Source organism: Gadus morhua, chromosome 2, assembly GCF_902167405.1.
Source record: "Gadus morhua chromosome 2, gadMor3.0, whole genome shotgun sequence".
In the NCBI taxonomy this organism is placed as follows: domain Eukaryota; kingdom Metazoa; phylum Chordata; class Actinopteri; order Gadiformes; family Gadidae; genus Gadus; species Gadus morhua.
Window position 1 is genome coordinate 1,218,326 of NC_044049.1, and position 17,500 is coordinate 1,235,825.

Here is a 17,500-nt window from a genome sequence, read left to right on the forward strand (position 1 = left end):
CGCCTGCTGATGCAGCCATGCCACTCTGCCGTTTTCTGCAAGTTGCGTGTTTTCTGCGCGGTAAACACTTGCCGGGTTTCCTCTCGTGTCAGCGCTGCTGGGATCCGATGCAATATGCATGGGGTCCATCAGGGTCTCCGGCGCGTGTGTAGAGACGTCTGGGGGCCGGGCCGTTTGTCTGCAGCGCTCTGGGGGGCCGTGTGTCTGTCTGCAGGGTGAATAATGCATCGTCTCTCCCAGACCCCAGAGCAGCCCTGTTCAGACCAGCGCTGCGTCAGATGGAACGCCTCGTCTTCTAGCATTCAGCCACCCACGCACCGGCGCGCGCGCGTGCGCGCGCGCGCGCGCGCACACACACACACACACACACACACACACACACACACACACACACACACACACAAACTCCAAACCACTCGATACAGAACGATGTCTCATCCTCTCGGCTACCGTCAGGGGGGGGGGGGCGGCCGCAGTGAGGCTGATTCACGGTCCTACTCAAACGCTGCACTGCCGGGGGGGGGGGGGGGGGGGGGGGGGGGGGGGGGGGGGGGGGAGGGAGGGAGGGGAGGGGGGAGGCGCTCTGCGGTAGACAGCGTGTGACATCATCCCGGGCCGAGGTTTGAACCCTGAATGTACTTTGGGGTTTCCACCCGTCAGTCATTACTAAAGCCGTGAGCTGTGAGTCGGGTGGGTGGTGTCGGTCCCACTGGTGTGTGTGTGTGTGACGATTACACTGCGCGTGTGTGTGTGTGTGACAATTACACTGCGTGTGTGTGACAATTACACTGCGTGTGTGTGTGTGTGTGTTTGACGGTTCCTGTGTTTGTGTGTGTGTGTGTGTGTCGGTTGTTCTGTGCGTGTGTGTGACGGTTCCTCTGTGTGTGTGTGTGTGTATGATGATTCCCGTGTGTGTGTGTGTGTGACGTTACTCTCCGTGTGTGTGTGTGTTTGATGTTTCTCTGTTTGTGTGTGTGTGTGTGTGTGTGTGTGTGTGTGTGTGTGTGTGTGTGCAGACACCTGCTACATCCTGTCGTTCGCCATCATCATGCTGAACACCAGCCTCCACAACCCCAACGTGAAGGACAAGCCGGCCGTGGAGCGCTTCATCTCCATGAACCGGGGCATCAACGACGGGGGGGGACCTCCCCGAAGAGCTGCTCAGGGTGAGGGCGCCGCGCCCCCCTCTCCTCCTCCTCCCCCAACCTCCTCCTCCTCCTCCCCCAACCTCCTCCTCCTCCTCCTCCTCCCCTCCTCCTCCTCCTCCTCCTCCTCCTCCTCCTCCTCCTCCTCCTCCTCCTCTTCCTCCTCTTCCTCCTCCTCCTCCTCTTCCTCCTCCTCCTCTTCCTCCTCCTCCTCCTCCTCCCCCCTCCTCCTCCCCCTCCTCCTCCTCCTCCTCCTCCTCTCTCCCCCCCCTCCTCCCCTCCTCCTCTCTCCCCCTCCTCCTCCCCTCCTCTCTCCCCCTCCGCCCTCACAACAACTCCCTCCACCCTACCTCCCCCTTCCTCCCTTTGTGTGTGAGTGTGTGTGTGTGTGTCAGGGATGGAAATGAACACCCGTGAATTGTGTCACTTCACCCGCCACTGTGGCGGGTAATACTTTCCAGTCCGGTCCGATCAAATTTGCATATTTAATACATTCGTCATACGGCGCTGCACAGTTCCACAACCATTACTGTCAACATCCGGGCCCCCTTCTTCCTCTACGCCTCTTTTGCTGAACTGCGACTGTCAATATCCGGGATAATATCGGTAACAGGGCTCTCAAGTCTCACGCGTTCGGCGTGAGACACACGCAATTCAACCCATGCACACGCTCACACGCCACACGTAGGGTAACCAGACCTCCTCTTTTGCCCGGACATGCCCTCTTTTTGACACACTTTTAAAAAATGTGTGTCGGAATTTCAAAATCGTCCGGGATTTTATTAAAGCCTCATATATGTTCACGTTGAATTTGAGTTGCGTTTCTCTGGGTCGTTCACAAACTAGTTAGGCTACGCCCTCCCCTACTCAGTTCTGTTCGCTTCGCATTGGTGGAAGTGAGTAGGGGGAGTGGTTAAGTAGAGCCTTCAGATTGGACGGTTTGACCTACTCAGTTACTGTCGTGTTTTGTATTTATTATTTTACCATTATTGCTTTATAGGGACAAACATTAACAAATTTCTCCTACAGGGGATTGATAAAGTTCTATCTATTGAACAGAAAGAAACACTTGGTCAAACTTTACACACTTTACCACAGCATTGGCCTACTGAATGCCACAGATATATTTTCAGCATTGGACTGAATGCCACACATATTTTCTTCTGAATATTAGTGTTAAGGGCATATAATGCTTACTATCATACGTTAGTTACCATGTCTGTGTGGACACATTTGTATGCAGTCACATGTAAATACAAAAAATCAAATGTTCCTATTGACTTATGATGGTGTAGCCATGCATGTTGTTTTATTATTAATATGTCAATTCGTTTTTTAATGAAAATACTTTGCATAGATGAATTATCCCCAAACTTGTCATCATAACACCGACTGATGTGTATGAAAAAAAAACAACACTTTTCTTATCTATTGTTACTATTATATTGTTTATAATGTACGCATATATTAAAAAATATATAGCGTATAAAAAGTGGCTGGTAAAAAAGATGAGGCTGGTAGATTTTTAAATCTACCTGCCACAGTGGCTGGTGGGCAAAAAAGTTAATTTCCATCTCTGGTGTGTGTGTGTGTGTGTGTATTTCATGTGTTATCCTTCATATGTGTGTGTGCGTGTAACTTTCCCTTACTTGCCCCTCCCTCACCCACCCCCCCCCCCCCCCCCCCCCCCCCCCCCCCCCCCCCAAACAGAACCTGTACGACAGCATCAAGAACGAGCCGTTCAAGATCCCCGAGGACGACGGCAACGACCTGACACACACCTTCTTCAACCCCGACCGCGAGGGCTGGCTGCTGAAACTGGGTGAGCTGCTGGGACGCACACAAACACACTGCAGGAACACACACAAACACACTGCAGCACACATACACACACTGCAGCAACACACACAAACACACTGCAGCACACATACACACACTGCAGGAACACACACAAACACACTGCAGGAGCACACACAAACACACTGCAGCACACATACACACACTGCAGCAACACACCCACACACACACACACACACACACAAACTGCGTACACACACAACGCACACACCCACCAGGGACTCCCCGACACTAGAGAGTTATTATGTGTGTGTGTGTGTGTCGGTTTGTGTGTGTGTGTCTCTGTGTGTGTATCTGTGTTCCTGTGTCTGTGTGTGTGCGTGTCTGTGTGTGTCTGCCTGTGTGACTGCATTTGTAAGTGAGCGTGTGTCTGTGAGTGTGTGTGAGTGTGTGTGTGTTTCTGTGTGTGCGTGCCTGTGAACGTTCATGCATGCGTGGTCTGTGTTAGTGTGTGTGTGTGTGTGTGTGTGTGTGTGTGTGTGTGTGTGTGTGTGTGTGTGTGTGTGTGTGTGTGAGTGTGAGTCTAAAGGGGAGACCTCCCTGGACTTCAGCCGTCAGAGGGTCTCCGGTTAGCCCCGCTGCATTATGCACGAGGCCCGAGATGAGACCCCCATCGGAGGGGCTTCAATAATTCAACCCCGGGCATAAGCTGCCTGGGTCTGCTTCAATCACGCACTCGCACACACATCATCACACTACCTGTATACAGCTGACGCCTCGGTTCACCGCCACGCACTTTAAGTGCTTTCAGCCATGGAGACATGAGGCAGAGAGTTCTGCGGGTTAGTACAGTTCATCATGAAGCAAGCTGCTTCAGGTGCGTCGTCTTAGAGACCGGAGTTGAACGAAGGTTTGGATCGGTTCCTTCACGGGCCAGGAAGGAGTCAGACACACACACACACACACACACACACACACACACACACACACACACACACACACACACACACACACACACACACACACACACACACACACACACACACACACACACACACACACACACAGTACAAACTCCAAGACCTGAAGGAGTCCTGGATCATTGTGGTTTGATTAGAGGTCTAATGACCAGCCAGCCAGTCTCAGAAGAACAGCCCAACCACCTAACCACCCTAACCCCCTCAACCCCCTCACCCCGCTAACCCCCCACCCCCCTTAGGTTCCTCTGTCTGTCCAGATTCAGACTGACCTCGGGACTAATCCAAACCCGGTCACCACGGAGACGAGTTGACCAATCACTGTGAATCTCTACGCCCTGCCACACAGGGGGCCACACATTAACCCCCCCCCCCCCCCCCCCACCAGGGTGAGAGGAGACACACCGTACCCCGAGACCTTAAGGGGAGAGGTGTCTCTCTAACGCCGTACAGAAGACGGCAATAGACCGCCCACAGCTCCCCCTGGTGGCGGCACACGGAACCCGCCACAGAGCTGCAGAGATCTTCCGGAAACAATGTGTTTATGAACCCAATGTGCACACGCCTGTTCTGTGTGGCGACGATGTGAAACAACACATCCCGAGTCTCCAGAGGATTTGATTTTTCCTTCCCGTTTGATTTGAACCCGTTTTGAATTTGTTTTCTCTCCCTCCCCGTCTGTCTGTGTGTTCCCATGATTTTGGCTGTTCTTTCCTCAGGAGGTATGTACACCTGCTCCCCGACCCCCCCCCCCCCCCCCCCCCGACACCCCTGCTCTGGTGCTTCTGGTGACGTGGCGCTTCCCCCCCCCCCCCTCCATGTTCTGACCCCCATCGATCCACCGTCCCTCGTTCCATCGGCCAAGGGCCTCTCCGCGGTGGGGGGCCCGCGTTGTGTTTCCATGTGCTGCTCGCTCTCTCTGGTTCTCCACGGGTGCGTTGCCGGGGCGGTGGCTACACCCCCCCCCCCACCCCCCTGGCAACACTGGTCCCCGTTACCGTGACGACCACCTCCTCCGTCGGCAGTAGCGGGGACCCCCTGAACTCTGCCCGGGTGTTCTCGGTTGGTCCGTCCCTCTGATTTAGCTGCAGTGCGCCCCGATTTCCACACCACCCCCCCCCCCCCCCCCCACAAACCGAGGGAAAACCTGGCTTAATTGGCTGACTCCTTAATTGATTAATTGACTTAATTGGCCGTGAGGAGATTTTGCTCTCTGGGTGGATGGAACGGGGGGGGCATTGCACCTACCCCCTCCCCGGAGGCTCCCCCCTCCTGGGTGTGTGGTGAGCGGGTCTGAGAGGCCGATCTGGGCTCTGCTGGGCTACAAGGAGGACAGGGGCTGTGTTAACAAAGCGTCAGGGAGTGACGCCGGTCATTAAGGGCGTGTGTTGAACGCACCTTCAAAGCTCTATACTATGGAGCGAACCTTTAATGAAAGCCAAACCACCCTTCAGTGATTTGAATGGGCAGAGGGTACCCCCTTTCTAATGCTGGACTCTCGTGGCAGCACCTTAAAGAACATCATCTCAACAGGGTTAGCTTTCTGATTCAAAACACAGCCCCTCTCCTCCGTGCCCCCCCGGCCCAGCTCCGCCACAGCCTAGCACCACCCCCCCCTTACAGAGATCCCCCCCGGGACCCCAGCTCCCGTCCTGTCGGGGCATGTCTGCAGGGGGGGGCCCCAGAGAGGCCGTCCGTCCTCGGTGTTCCCGATCTTAAAGCCGGCCCTGGACCTCATCCTAAACACCGCCCCGATCAGAACCGTCATCAGCTGTGACGCCGCCGTCCTGTGTGCTGTCTACTGTGTCCGCTGTGTGTCGTAGACGCCGGGGGGCCCCCCTGCTCGGGGGCCCCCACCTGGGTCGATCCGTCCTCTCTTGAGTGGGTTTGAATACTGCGCCGGTAGATAGTCCTCGTAGTCGGAGCTCTCGGCCCGGTCTGGTCCTTCAGACGCTGGGCGGTCATATGCGGCCCTCGCCGCCATATGACGACGTGTGTTTGGGTTCTGTGTCTCCTAGTCGAGCTGACGTAGAGCGGCTCCCAACATAGACGTGTACTGTTACTAACACGGGGCCTGGTGTGTTGATGGTGGTTGTCGTCCATGTCATTGTGTTTGTTCTTATGCTTCTTCTTATTGTAATTATCGTAATCGTTGTCCTTTCTTTCGTTATCTATATTCTGTTGGATGGGTCACCAGCAGACCAGTTATACTCACACACGGTGACTGAACCGGGTCTCGCGGCGCTAGTTGTTTAGAGCCCCTCTGGTCTGCAGGGTAGCGTAGCATAGAATAGCCTAGCCTAGCGTAGCATAACATAGCCTAACGTAGCCTAGCCTTGTGTCCAATAACCTGGCGTAGCCTAGCCTAGCATAGCATAACATAGCCTAACGTAGCCTAGCCTTGCGTCCCATAACCTGGCGTAGCATAGCCTAGTGTAGCGTTGCATAGTCTAGAGTAGCCTAGCCTAGGGTAGCTCCTGGCTCCAGGCTGCTCCACCTCCCAGCACGGCCGCCTGCCATCTGCTCACATGGGGGGGGGGGGGGGGGGGTGGGGATCAAGTGTCACAGGCAGATCAACCACCATGACTTAACTAGAGGAATCCCATGGGGGGGATACAAAACACCTCTTCATTTACTTTGACTTTGTTTGTGTTATTTTGTGTGTTGCTGTGTGTGGGTGTGTTAGCACAGACACACGTGTCGGCAGCAGTGAGGCTATATAGTCGACTATCATGTTCTTTATATAATGTGAGGATTACTTGTTAGCAATGGAGTGGCACAAGAACGCCTTGGTGGTCTAGACGTTGATATCCTCTTTAACTCTGATTGACCAGCGCCAGGAGAGCCGTAGAGCGCCCCCTATGGCCTGGGAGAAACAATGCATACGGTTGACTATCCTCATTTACGGTGTTCCAGTGAACATGCGGGGTTCTCGGTGGAGGAGGGGGGGGGGGGGGGGGGGGGGGGGGTACAGCCGGCTCCACAGGGGGGACAGGTGGTGGAGGTGTCAGGTGGTGGTGGTGGTGGTGATTTCATCCTGCGTTGGATTGGTGCAGAACGCTGCTGGCTGTCTGGGGGCGGGTCTTCTGGAGCTGTCATCTGTCTGTCTGTCCCGACATCCGTCTGCCTGTCTGCTACTCTGCCCTCTGCTGATTGGTGCCCACACCTCTCTCTCTCTCTCTCTCTCTCTCTCTCTCTCTCTCGCTCTCGCTCTCTCTCTCTCCCCCCCCCCCCCCCTCGTGGCTCTGTGCTGACTGTATCTCTGATCCACAGGGGGTCGTGTAAAGACCTGGAAGAGGAGGTGGTTCATCCTCACCGACAACTGTCTGTACTACTTTGAGTACACTACGGTGAGTCTCCCCCCACCCCCCCCCCCCCCCCCACATAGCAGTGGGCGTCTTGTTATGCTTCTTCTAGTTATCTTTTATCGTTGTCCTTTCTTTCTATTATCTATTATCTATATTTTGTTGTTTAAATAACTTTTAGTTCACCAGCAGACCAGTTTGATAGACACACCCTGTTGACTGAGTCCCCCCCCCCCCCTCTGTGCAGGACAAGGAGCCCCGGGGCATCATACCGCTGGAGAACCTGAGCATCAGGGAGGTGGAGGACAAGAAGCCTGTAAGCGCGCACGCACACACACACAGTCTCTCTCTCTCTCTCTCTCTCTCTCTCTCTCTCTCTCTCTCTCTCTCTCTCTCTCTCTCTCTCTCTCTCTCTCTCTCTCTCTCTCTCTCTCTCTCTCTCTCTCTCTCTCTCTCTCTCTCTCTCTCTCTCTCTCTCTCTCTCTCTCTCTCTCTCTCTCTCTCTCTCTCTCAGCATAATGCTCCTATAGCTCTGCCTCTGTAAGCACAGCGCCCTCTGGTGGCTCCAGTAACACACACACACAGCATAGCGCTTGCGTAGCTCTGGCTCTGTGAGTACAGCGCCCCCTAGTGGCATCGCACACACACACACACACACACACACACACACACACACACACACACACACACACACACACACAGCCTAATGCTATCATAAGCTAGCTGGCTAAAATAGTCAACAAACATTCAGACCTCAGTGTTTAGGGACACAAAGATATTCCTTCCAACGCTCCACATAACGAATATGATTGGCACAAATTGACGTAGAAAACAAACGTGATGTCCCTAGCCCGATAGTGGTGCAAGGAATGGTCGAAGTAGCGGAGCTGTCACTCACCCTCCGACCTGTCACTCATCCTCCGACCTCTCACTCAACCTCCGACCCGTCAATCATCCTCTGACCTGTCGTTGTGTTGTCGTGTGACCTCCAGAACTGCTTCGAGCTCTACATCCCCGACAACAAGGACCAGGTGATCAAGGCCTGCAAGACGGAGGCTGACGGACGCGTCGTCGAGGGCAACCACACCTTCTACCGCATCTCGGCCCCCACCTCAGAGGAGATGGACGTGTGGATGAACAGCATCAAGTGAGTCCCCACGCACACGCACACACAAACACAACGCACACACGACGCAAACACACAACTCGCGCAGACACAAACGCAACGCAAACACAAGCCTCACGCAAACACAAGCCTCACGCAAACACAAACCTCACGGAAAACACAAACCTCACACAAACACGCAACGTATTTGTGTGTATTTGAGGCTGCCTATTGACAACTGGCCGGGGACTACAGATGGAAAGCAGCCAAATAGGCTCAAGCTGCTCCTCTTACTCTACAGTTAATCAAAGAGGACTGTCCACAAAACTAAAAACTAAACTAAACGCAAAAACAAAAAACGCAGCTGAGTGTGGAGGTGTGCATGAACGGGTGAATGTCGGGCAGTATCGTAAAGCGCTGTGAGTGGCCGCTGGTTGGAACATGCAGTCCACTTACCCCCCCCTTTCCCCCCCCCTTTCCCCCCCCCCCCCCCCCCCCCCCCCCCCCCCCCCTACAGAGCGGCTATCAGCAGGGACCCCTTCTACGAGATGCTGGCCGCCCGGAAGAAGAAGGTCTCCTCCATGAAGAGGCACTAGGGCAGGCGGCTCTCCGGGGCCCCTGGAGGGCCCTTCACAGACTATAGGGGCCCCCCCCTGGGAGGGGGAGGCAGCGGGCCCCGCACTCCTCATGGGGGCGACCCCCCCCCCCCCCCCCCCCCCCCCGTGGACGTAATAATAATAAGAGTCTCGGGGGCCTCTCAGGGGCCCCAGACGGGATCCCGCGGCTGTCGCTTCAGGTCTCCGCTTGCTACCAAAAGTAAAACAGAGAGCATGCTGGGAAGGTTTATTTTTTCGATGACCGCGTTGTTTTTAAGTCGGCGTTGGAGGCGCCCCTCGACTCCTCCGCCGCCGTTTCTGGGAAAGCCCCCTTGTGGCTTTCCCGGCGTTCCCGATGTGTATATAAGTCTTAGAATGTTTGCTTTAACTTCCCCCCCCCCCCCTGCCCGCCTACTGAGCGGACATCAAAGACACCCCCCCCCCCCCCCTCCTAGTGTGTGTGTGGACCCCTTAATGGGGAACACATGTACGCCTCGCGCTTCGAGCTCCTCAGCGGGTCTGACGAGTTGCTCCCCGACCCAAACCGGTCCCGGAATGGAAAGCCAAACTTCACATTTCATTTTGTTCCCGTTGTGCTTTAAGGGACGTCGGCGTTCTGTTTCCTCAGCTTCTAACGCAGGACTCCTCTCGCTCTCGCTCTTCCAGTTTTTCCGTTGTGTTCTTCCGTTGTGTTCTTCCGGTTCTTCCGTTGTGTTACGGTCTGGAGGCGAGAGTGGCGTGTGTGTCGTTTTATACGCTTTTTTAACGTTCCTCTACGTCTTTCTGTTCGAACCAAGGTTTGTTCCTCAGGAGATTGTTTCCGGATTCCAGGATCATTCTGACTAGCTCTATGCTCGACTAACCAGGTCTGGAGTCTGAACCTCCTTGGACTCCAGAACACACAGGCGTGAGGTTCTGCGTGGGAACACGGGATGATCACAGGTCTCTTCCACCGCCAGGGTTGCCAGATTGGGCCAGATTTCCCGCCAAATCAGGCAACCCTGTCCGCCGGCCACAGTGATATCTCTGGACCTGTGAGGCCTGAGTCTTTAGGAGCGGCCTCACCAAGGCTCATCGCCAGGAGATTGTTCAGAATTTGAGCTTGTGTCTTGTTCCATCGTCATGTTCAAACGTCTTTTGGTTTCTGCCGATGCGTCCATCGTGCTCCTTCTCTCTCTGACCTTTGGGCCGCTCGGCTCGTGAGCAGCGGGGGAAGGAGCCGCCGGTTCGTAGCGTTGACTCGGCGTCCGTCCGTCTCGGCCTCCTCTGCAGCCCTACCGACGCCCGCTCGACGGCGCCGCTAGAGAGGAGCCTCTTCAACCTGAGACGGCCCATGTGTCTCGCTGGGGAGCCGAAGCGCAGAGTGAAACGGATCTCTCGCGTCGTAATATTCATCCCCCGGTCGTCTTCTTCGTACCTCGGTGTCTCCGCCACGCGAGAGACCGTCGCAAACAATTACGTTTCGGTGCAAAGTTTATGGCCCACATTATGTAGTTCAGCTTATCTACCGCTGCGGCCAAAAACGGGAACCAATTAAAATACTGCAAAATACCCCGAGAGGGCAATCGCGATGGTCCCTTCGCCGAGAGGCCCCGTTTTAGGATTAACACACAGGGGCCCTCATGCGAACGATGGGCAGAACCCCCTCCTCAGTGTAAGGAGAGACCTCTGCCTCCATCCTCGGCCTCGGTGAGGGTGGAGGAGAGTGTTTAGAGCGTCAGGCCATGGTCTCTGGTTCTAGACTAGCCTATAGCTAGTCATGCTGTGTCCCCCACTAACTAGTAACTAGTCCTGTTCTCTCCCGGTCTTTCCTGCGCACTGATCCCACCGATAGGAGACTACCCGCAAAACAATCGTAAATATAGATAGTACGGCTTTATTTATCAGAAGTGTATATACTTAAATGTATAGTGGGTATTCGTCGAAAACCCTTTTTCTTCATTTTTTTTGATACGTGTAATAGTCGGTAGTAGAGTGACTTTATTTCCTCTATCATTTTTATCAGTGTTTGATTTGAGGGTTCTATCATTGCCATGTAATAAAGCTCAAATAAAAGACAAAGGTGTAGTGTGTACTTGTGAACGTCCGTTGAACAAACATTCATTCTCGGTTGAAATCAATATTACGAAGAAAGTGAATGTCATTTAAGCATTATATCATATCGCCCCAGCAGAGGGGGCTGTGTCCCAGGTCTCACCGCTCACTTCCTTCTGGGACGGCCGGATGATGTCACCGGTAACCGTAATTTGATGTGATTTAGAAAACGGCCAATGCATTAATTATACCTGGACTTCCTTGTTGTTCAACTGTCGCCCTGTTCTCTTACAAAGGCGTTTCCAGTCACGCTGTAGGACGGCGGTAAAGCAGGCTGTGTCTCACAATGGACCTTGGTGTGTTATGAATAGCTCTCTGTTCTCTGACAGTGTATGTTTCCCCGAGTCCTGCTTTCAGAGGATGAATTTCACAACTGACCTCTGGCCTGAAGTAGAAATGCAAGTAAAAGTGCGCATCATGTGAAATAATGCCTGGAAAACAGATCAATAACAGATGTATTTCCCCATCGCTGTCGTTTGTGATGTGTGTTTACCGTATTCCACAGCAAAGCGACATGGAGGCGGAGTCCATGCATATCCGATGTTCACGCACGCACATATCGTGACCTTTAAACTGTCAGTGGGGCGAACACTCGTAGTCGCACAACACATGCACACACAACAACACCGGCAACAAGACACGCACACGCAACAACAACACACACACACGCATCCACACACCCACATGCAACAACACACGCACACGCAACAACAACACATGCACCTACAACACACGCACACGCAACAACACACGCGCACACAGTCACGCACATCAAACGCCTTTCTCGCTTTGAGCTGGCGACGCTAAAATCACAAAATGATATTATTATATACATTATTATTATTAAAAAACATTTGTCATTTCTGGAGGAAAGGGGATTAAAACACCTCTCAGCCATGCTTAGGCTTCAAAGGACCCCATCAGGGTGATGACCAGCGGGTCTCGGAGCGTGTAGATAGATCAGAGACTTTATTGTCATTGCACATGTCACAAGTACAGAGCAACGAAATTACCAGTTACATCCCGTCCAAGAAACATAAAAGGACAGTGTTGGGAGACAGGACGGAGACTGTCGGGGCACATAAGCCCCCTCAGTATTAGATAAGAAAGGGAAAACAAGAGGGAAAAAAGGTAATTCCCAAACTAGGCTCCTATAAGGGGGGCACAGTGTAGGGATTAGGAAAAAAAAACACCTCAGGACATAAGCAACATATTAAAAAGATCACAAACACATGTGGGAGGGGGGAAGGGTTTCGGGGAGGGGAGGTGTCCCAGCTCAGACACCGGGGGGAGGAACGCGGCCAGCGGGCGCGTCGCATCACTCGCGGCATACTGTACTGCACGAGGACGAGACCACGTTCCAGTTCAAACCAGGGGACCTGGCCGCGTTCCAGTTGAAACCAGGGGACTGGGCCGCGTTCCAGTTCAAATCAGGGGACTTGGCCGCGTTCCAGTTCAAACCAGGGGATCTGATAGCAGAGCTCAAAACCAACAAAGGACATCAGCGGACCGGAACGAGCTGCGGGGACTTACGAGAAGGGCCCTGGCAGGGGCCCAAAGCGGGGGCCCAGAGTAGGGGCCAAAAACCCAGAGCAGGGGCCCAGAGCCCATAGTAGGGCCCCCAAATTAGGGGCCCAGGGCGAAGTCCATCTGTCGGGACAACAGGTGAGCTGGTCATAGCTTATAGAACGTTGTTGCGGTGGAGGGATTCCGAAGCACAGTGGAGGAAGTCAATAAATGACGGGTAGGGGTCGGCTTAGCTCAGGCGGTAGAGCAGTAGTTCGATCCCCAGCTCCTCCTAGCTGAGTGTTGTTGTGTCCCTGAGCAAGACACTTTACCCTAACTGCTCCCGACGAGCTGGCTCTCGCCTTGCATGGTTGACTCTGCCGTCGGTGTGTCAATGTGTGTATTAACTGATAAAAGCGTCTGCTAAATGCCGTAAATGTGTAGAAATACAACCTATTCTTTATTCAGAACATACCATTAGGAAAACATGGACAAGTGCTAACAGGGAAAATGTAATGCAAGCAAATATCCACCAATTATTAGTATTCATTAAGGCAAATATCCACCAAGCAATAGTATTGTGGCGACTCCTACGGGGGTCGCGCCGGGGATTCTGGGGATCCGAGATGCCGGTTGGGGAAAAGGGGTTTTATTGTATTTTTGTATTGGGGTTAACGGGTTTGGGGTGTGTGGTCGGTAGAGTGTAGTTGTGTGTTGTTGAGTGTTTACTTGTTGTGTGTAGTGTTGCCGGCAACCGTTACCGAGAGTTGCATGTCTGTTGTTTGTGCGGTGCGCTGTGTGTTGGGTGTCGTGTTAAATCAGCGTTACTCATTGCGCGGCTCACGAGTCACATGCGGCTCGTCAAGCTATAATTGGTGGCTCGCATGGTAGCTTCCTATGTGGTAACACAGCCAATACATTTTTTCAAAACACTGCACTACAAAAACGCAAACATCTGAATTATACTTGTCCCTTCACCCAAATAATGAAGGAGAAATTAAAAGTATTAAGCCTTAATGGTGATCCCTAAAGGGGGAATTGTCAACCTGGCAACGCAGCCCGCAAGCGTGTGGCATTGTTTACAACACGTGACCGCTCAAAATGTAAAGGCGGGCTACGTAAGCTCCCCTAGCTCCGCTTGCCAGCTGAAATACGAAATGGACCGTTTTTTAATAAAAAAGGGACAGAAAAGAACTCAAAAACCAGAGGAACAGACAGACAGTGTTGCTAGTGGAGTGGATGAGGGAAATAAGTCTGAGGACCAAAATCAGCAGGAAGACATCGGAGAGGGGACGGGCAGAGAAACGGCAGGTGTAATTAAAAAACGAAAAATAAGAAGCATACAATATGAGCACAGAAAATGTCAAGAGAAGTGGACAGACGAATTCCTGTTTGTTTTGCATGGTATGAACCCTCTATGTTTGATTTGCAAACAAACCTGTGCCGGTTTCAAACGAAGCAATCTGGAGCGCCATTTCAAAACGGCGCATCCAAAATTCAATGAAATTTACCCGCCTGGCAGTGAACTAAGAATTAAGAAAACTGCACAGCTCACTGCTTCACTGTGTGAGCAGCAAAATCTAAAATAAAATAAACTCCTGTTTTTTAACAAGGCACATGTCTCTTTGTCCTCTCTTTCGCTGACCAGTCCTGGGAATAACATAATTTTATTACTCCCCCTTAAGTCTGGGACGTAACACCAATTTATATGAAGAAATGCACATTTGCAAAGGTGACTTAGCATGTTGTCATAAAAGTGGCTCTCCTTTTGATTTTGCAATGCCAATGTGGCTCTTGTCAAAAAAATTGTGAGGATCACTGTGTTAAATAAAGGCAGCTCTCGTAGTCGTGCGGTGTATGGGGCACGAGAGTTGCGTCATCGCTTAACCTTGGCTCCCGTCTCGTCCTTCCCGCGCTGCTCGCCACATTGGTGTCAGAAGTGGGATGTGGCCTGCTAACGCGGAGAGGGACTTGAGCTTCACGGTCGAGCCCATGGAGGCCCCAACCGACGCCGACGCACCCTGCGCTAGGGGAGCGCAGGGTCCCCCTGTGAACACGACCGGAATGGCCGGGGAACCAGCAGCTGCCAGGACAGCGGTTAAGCCGAAGAAGTTCCCCGGGGCAACGCAGCTGGAGCCGTACCTGGCACAGTTCCGGCTCGCTGAGGTGCTGGGGAGGCACTCCTGGACCTTGCCCCAGCGGACAAACGGGACCTCGGGGCCCTGACCCGGGCCTCGGAGAGGCGTTCCGGGCAGCGGGGCCGTCGGCAGCCACATCCGCGGCCTGCTAAACAGACGCCGCCGCCAGGAGGGGGAGCGGTTGGGGGCCTACGCAGCGGACCTGCAGCTGTACGCCCGGCGGGGTTATCCAGGCATCCCTTCTGCGGCTAGGGACGAGGTAGCCCTGCATGCCTTCCTTCAGGGACTGGCCTCGCCGCGGCTGGGGCAGCACGTCCGCCTCACCATGCCCCCGACCCTCGATGTGATGAATACGTCATCACCAAGCGTCCTCGCCGCCATAACAACAATGGAGAACAACAACGTGAATGTTGTCGTCGGCCCAAATTTCAAGTAAACACTCGACTTCACTATCGCACCAACGTAAACCCACTCGTGAACCGCTTGCCACCATTGTTTGAAATGATTGTTGTGGGGAAGAAGGGCATGGACCCATAAAGAAAGGGTCACGCAAGGACTACGTCATCCAGCTCACGATGCGTATCCGTGTGTGTGCGTGTGTCATCTCATTAGCATCTGTACTTTGGCCACGGCACTCCTCTCCCAAGTGTGCCGTGGCCAAGGGGCTGTTCCGTGCTGGAATACAGATGGCGTGGTCACACTAGCCAAACGTTCTAGACTTTAATATGCAAATGAGCCCGGGCACGGGGCCGCGGCCCTAGTGTGAGTGGCCCCGTAGTCGTGCGCAAGGCCGGATTAACCATTAGGGCAACTGGGCACTTGCCCAGGGCCCGTGACATCAAAGGGGCCCTTGACAAGGTTTTTTTTTTTTTTTTTTTTTTTTTTTTTTTTTTTTTTCAAAGTGCAAACATACATCTACAGACACCACATAACACGACAAAACCCAGATACGTGTGACAGACATGTAACATATACCAAAACATAAAGAATTATACGGGGACAAGGACAGATTACAAGAGGGTTTGGGGAGGTGTTTGTGAGAGTGAGTGAGTGAGTGAGTGAGTGAGTGAGTGTGTGTGTGTGTGTGTGTGTGTGTGTGTGTGTGTGTGTGTGTGTGTGTGTGTGTGTGGCCAGATGCTTGCCTCCGGCATCTCCGACCCCCAACGCGATAGAGGTCACACCCAAAGCACCTTATCCCCCCTGATGAACCCCCCCCTCCCCAGGGCAGCCGGCCCTAACAGCCATTAACAGTGGTAATGGAGGTGAGGCCTATTAAGTTAAGTTAAGGCCTACCTAGCTGTTTGCTGTCAAGACAATTGAAACTTTTAATAAGTACTCATCAAGCCACCAAGTTCTGATGATAGCGACTTTACGATTGTTTGGGGGGGGGGGGGGGGGGCCTTGAGCCTTGTTGCCCAGGGCACAGAAAATTGTTAATCCGGCCCTGGTCGTGCGGTGTATGGGAACGAGAGTTGCGTCATCGCTTAACCTGGGCTCCCGTCTCGTCCTTCCCGCACTGCTCGCCACAGTATTTATTAAGGCGTTTTTCACATTTCAGCAAAACAAATTATTTATATGATTTGTTGTCTATCAAATACTTTTAATCTATTTATAATAAACTATTTCGGTTGAACAGTAGAAGCACCTTACACACATCTACGAGTTAATTATAGAGTTCTTTGTGTGGTTACGTTGTTAATAGCGCGATGGCTGCGTTCCAAACCAACACCGCCTGACGGGAACACCCTTTTGTAATCTCCTTCGGGCAGCCGCAAGTCAAACATTGTTTTAGTGCTGCTGTGTGCGTGTATGTGCGTGCGTGTGTGTGTGTGTGTGTGTGTGTGTGTGTGTGATGGGAAACACGAGGCGTGTCGCTCGAGCAGAGGGACATTGTTGCTGTGGTTGTCATTCCACTCGCTTTCATTGATAGAGCTCAAGCAGGAAACATTTCAGCTTCGTGTTCATCATCATGACTTGCAGAAAGTAATTAAAGCGAAGAAGAAATAAGTAAGAAATGGGTGCAGGTCACTAAGTAAAAACATTGCTGATTGGAGGTGAAAGTTCTGTGCAAGTTAATACCGCATACTCGCTCTCTTTAAATAAATCTAATTCTCTCTCTCTCTCTCTCTCTCTCTCTCTCTCTCTCTCTCTCTCTCGCACACGCACACGCACACACACACATCAAACCACTACCATCCTCGCCCTCTCTCGTCATCGTAACAGGAGACAGGTGAACTGATATTCTGTTGTTCAGTGTTTCCCAGCAGAGATGCGGGCATCGGCTCCATTCAGCAGATGTTTCTTTCCTGAAGAAACGATTCAACCGATTTTTCAGAGAAGTATGTACATTTAGTTAAACCCCATTGCACATCACACAATTATGTTATTAAGAAATCCAATATCAATTAAATTTTCTTAGGGTAGGCTTCTTACTCTAACACTACTAGGAAGAGGGCCAGAGCCTTGCCTAATTCCAGTAGTTCTTGCCAATCTGCTAATAGATCTTGGTATGTTAAGAGAATGGAAACGCTGCCTGTTGCGTGCCTGTATTGATTCAGTTCTGGTTTGAGCCACACGGAGGCGCCACAGCGGCAGCAGTGCACGGTGCACCAGGCCCATTGCGACGCGCGGCCTTCCCCGGGTGTTCGTTTGACACGCAGAAGGGAATACGGTGACAACATGTTTGATTCCTGCAGAAAATGTAAGGCCTGCTTCAGAGCGCCTTTCTTTTCAGCATAAGACGTTCGTGATTTATGCTTTTCAGCATAAGAGGGAATAGGGCCACTTTGATATGGCCGTAATCCTCTTCTTTACTTTTCAGTATCGCACAACCATCC

The 17,500-nt window shown here is 52.6% G+C and overlaps 1 protein-coding gene across 1 annotated transcript in view; it reads left to right on the plus strand.

The window, feature by feature from the left end:
• cyth1a (cytohesin 1a) overlaps nt 1-10,999 on the plus strand; it is a 37,138-nt gene extending 26,139 nt beyond the window's left edge. Inside the window, 7 exon segments of the mRNA XM_030373927.1 lie at nt 1,017-1,135; nt 1,137-1,166; nt 2,856-2,967; nt 7,193-7,269; nt 7,472-7,540; nt 8,217-8,371; nt 8,847-10,999. Coding sequence (XP_030229787.1) covers nt 1,017-1,135; nt 1,137-1,166; nt 2,856-2,967; nt 7,193-7,269; nt 7,472-7,540; nt 8,217-8,371; nt 8,847-8,925 — 641 coding nt within the window. The 3' untranslated portion in view covers nt 8,926-10,999.
• Nucleotides 11,000-17,500: the final 6,501 nt, after the last annotated feature.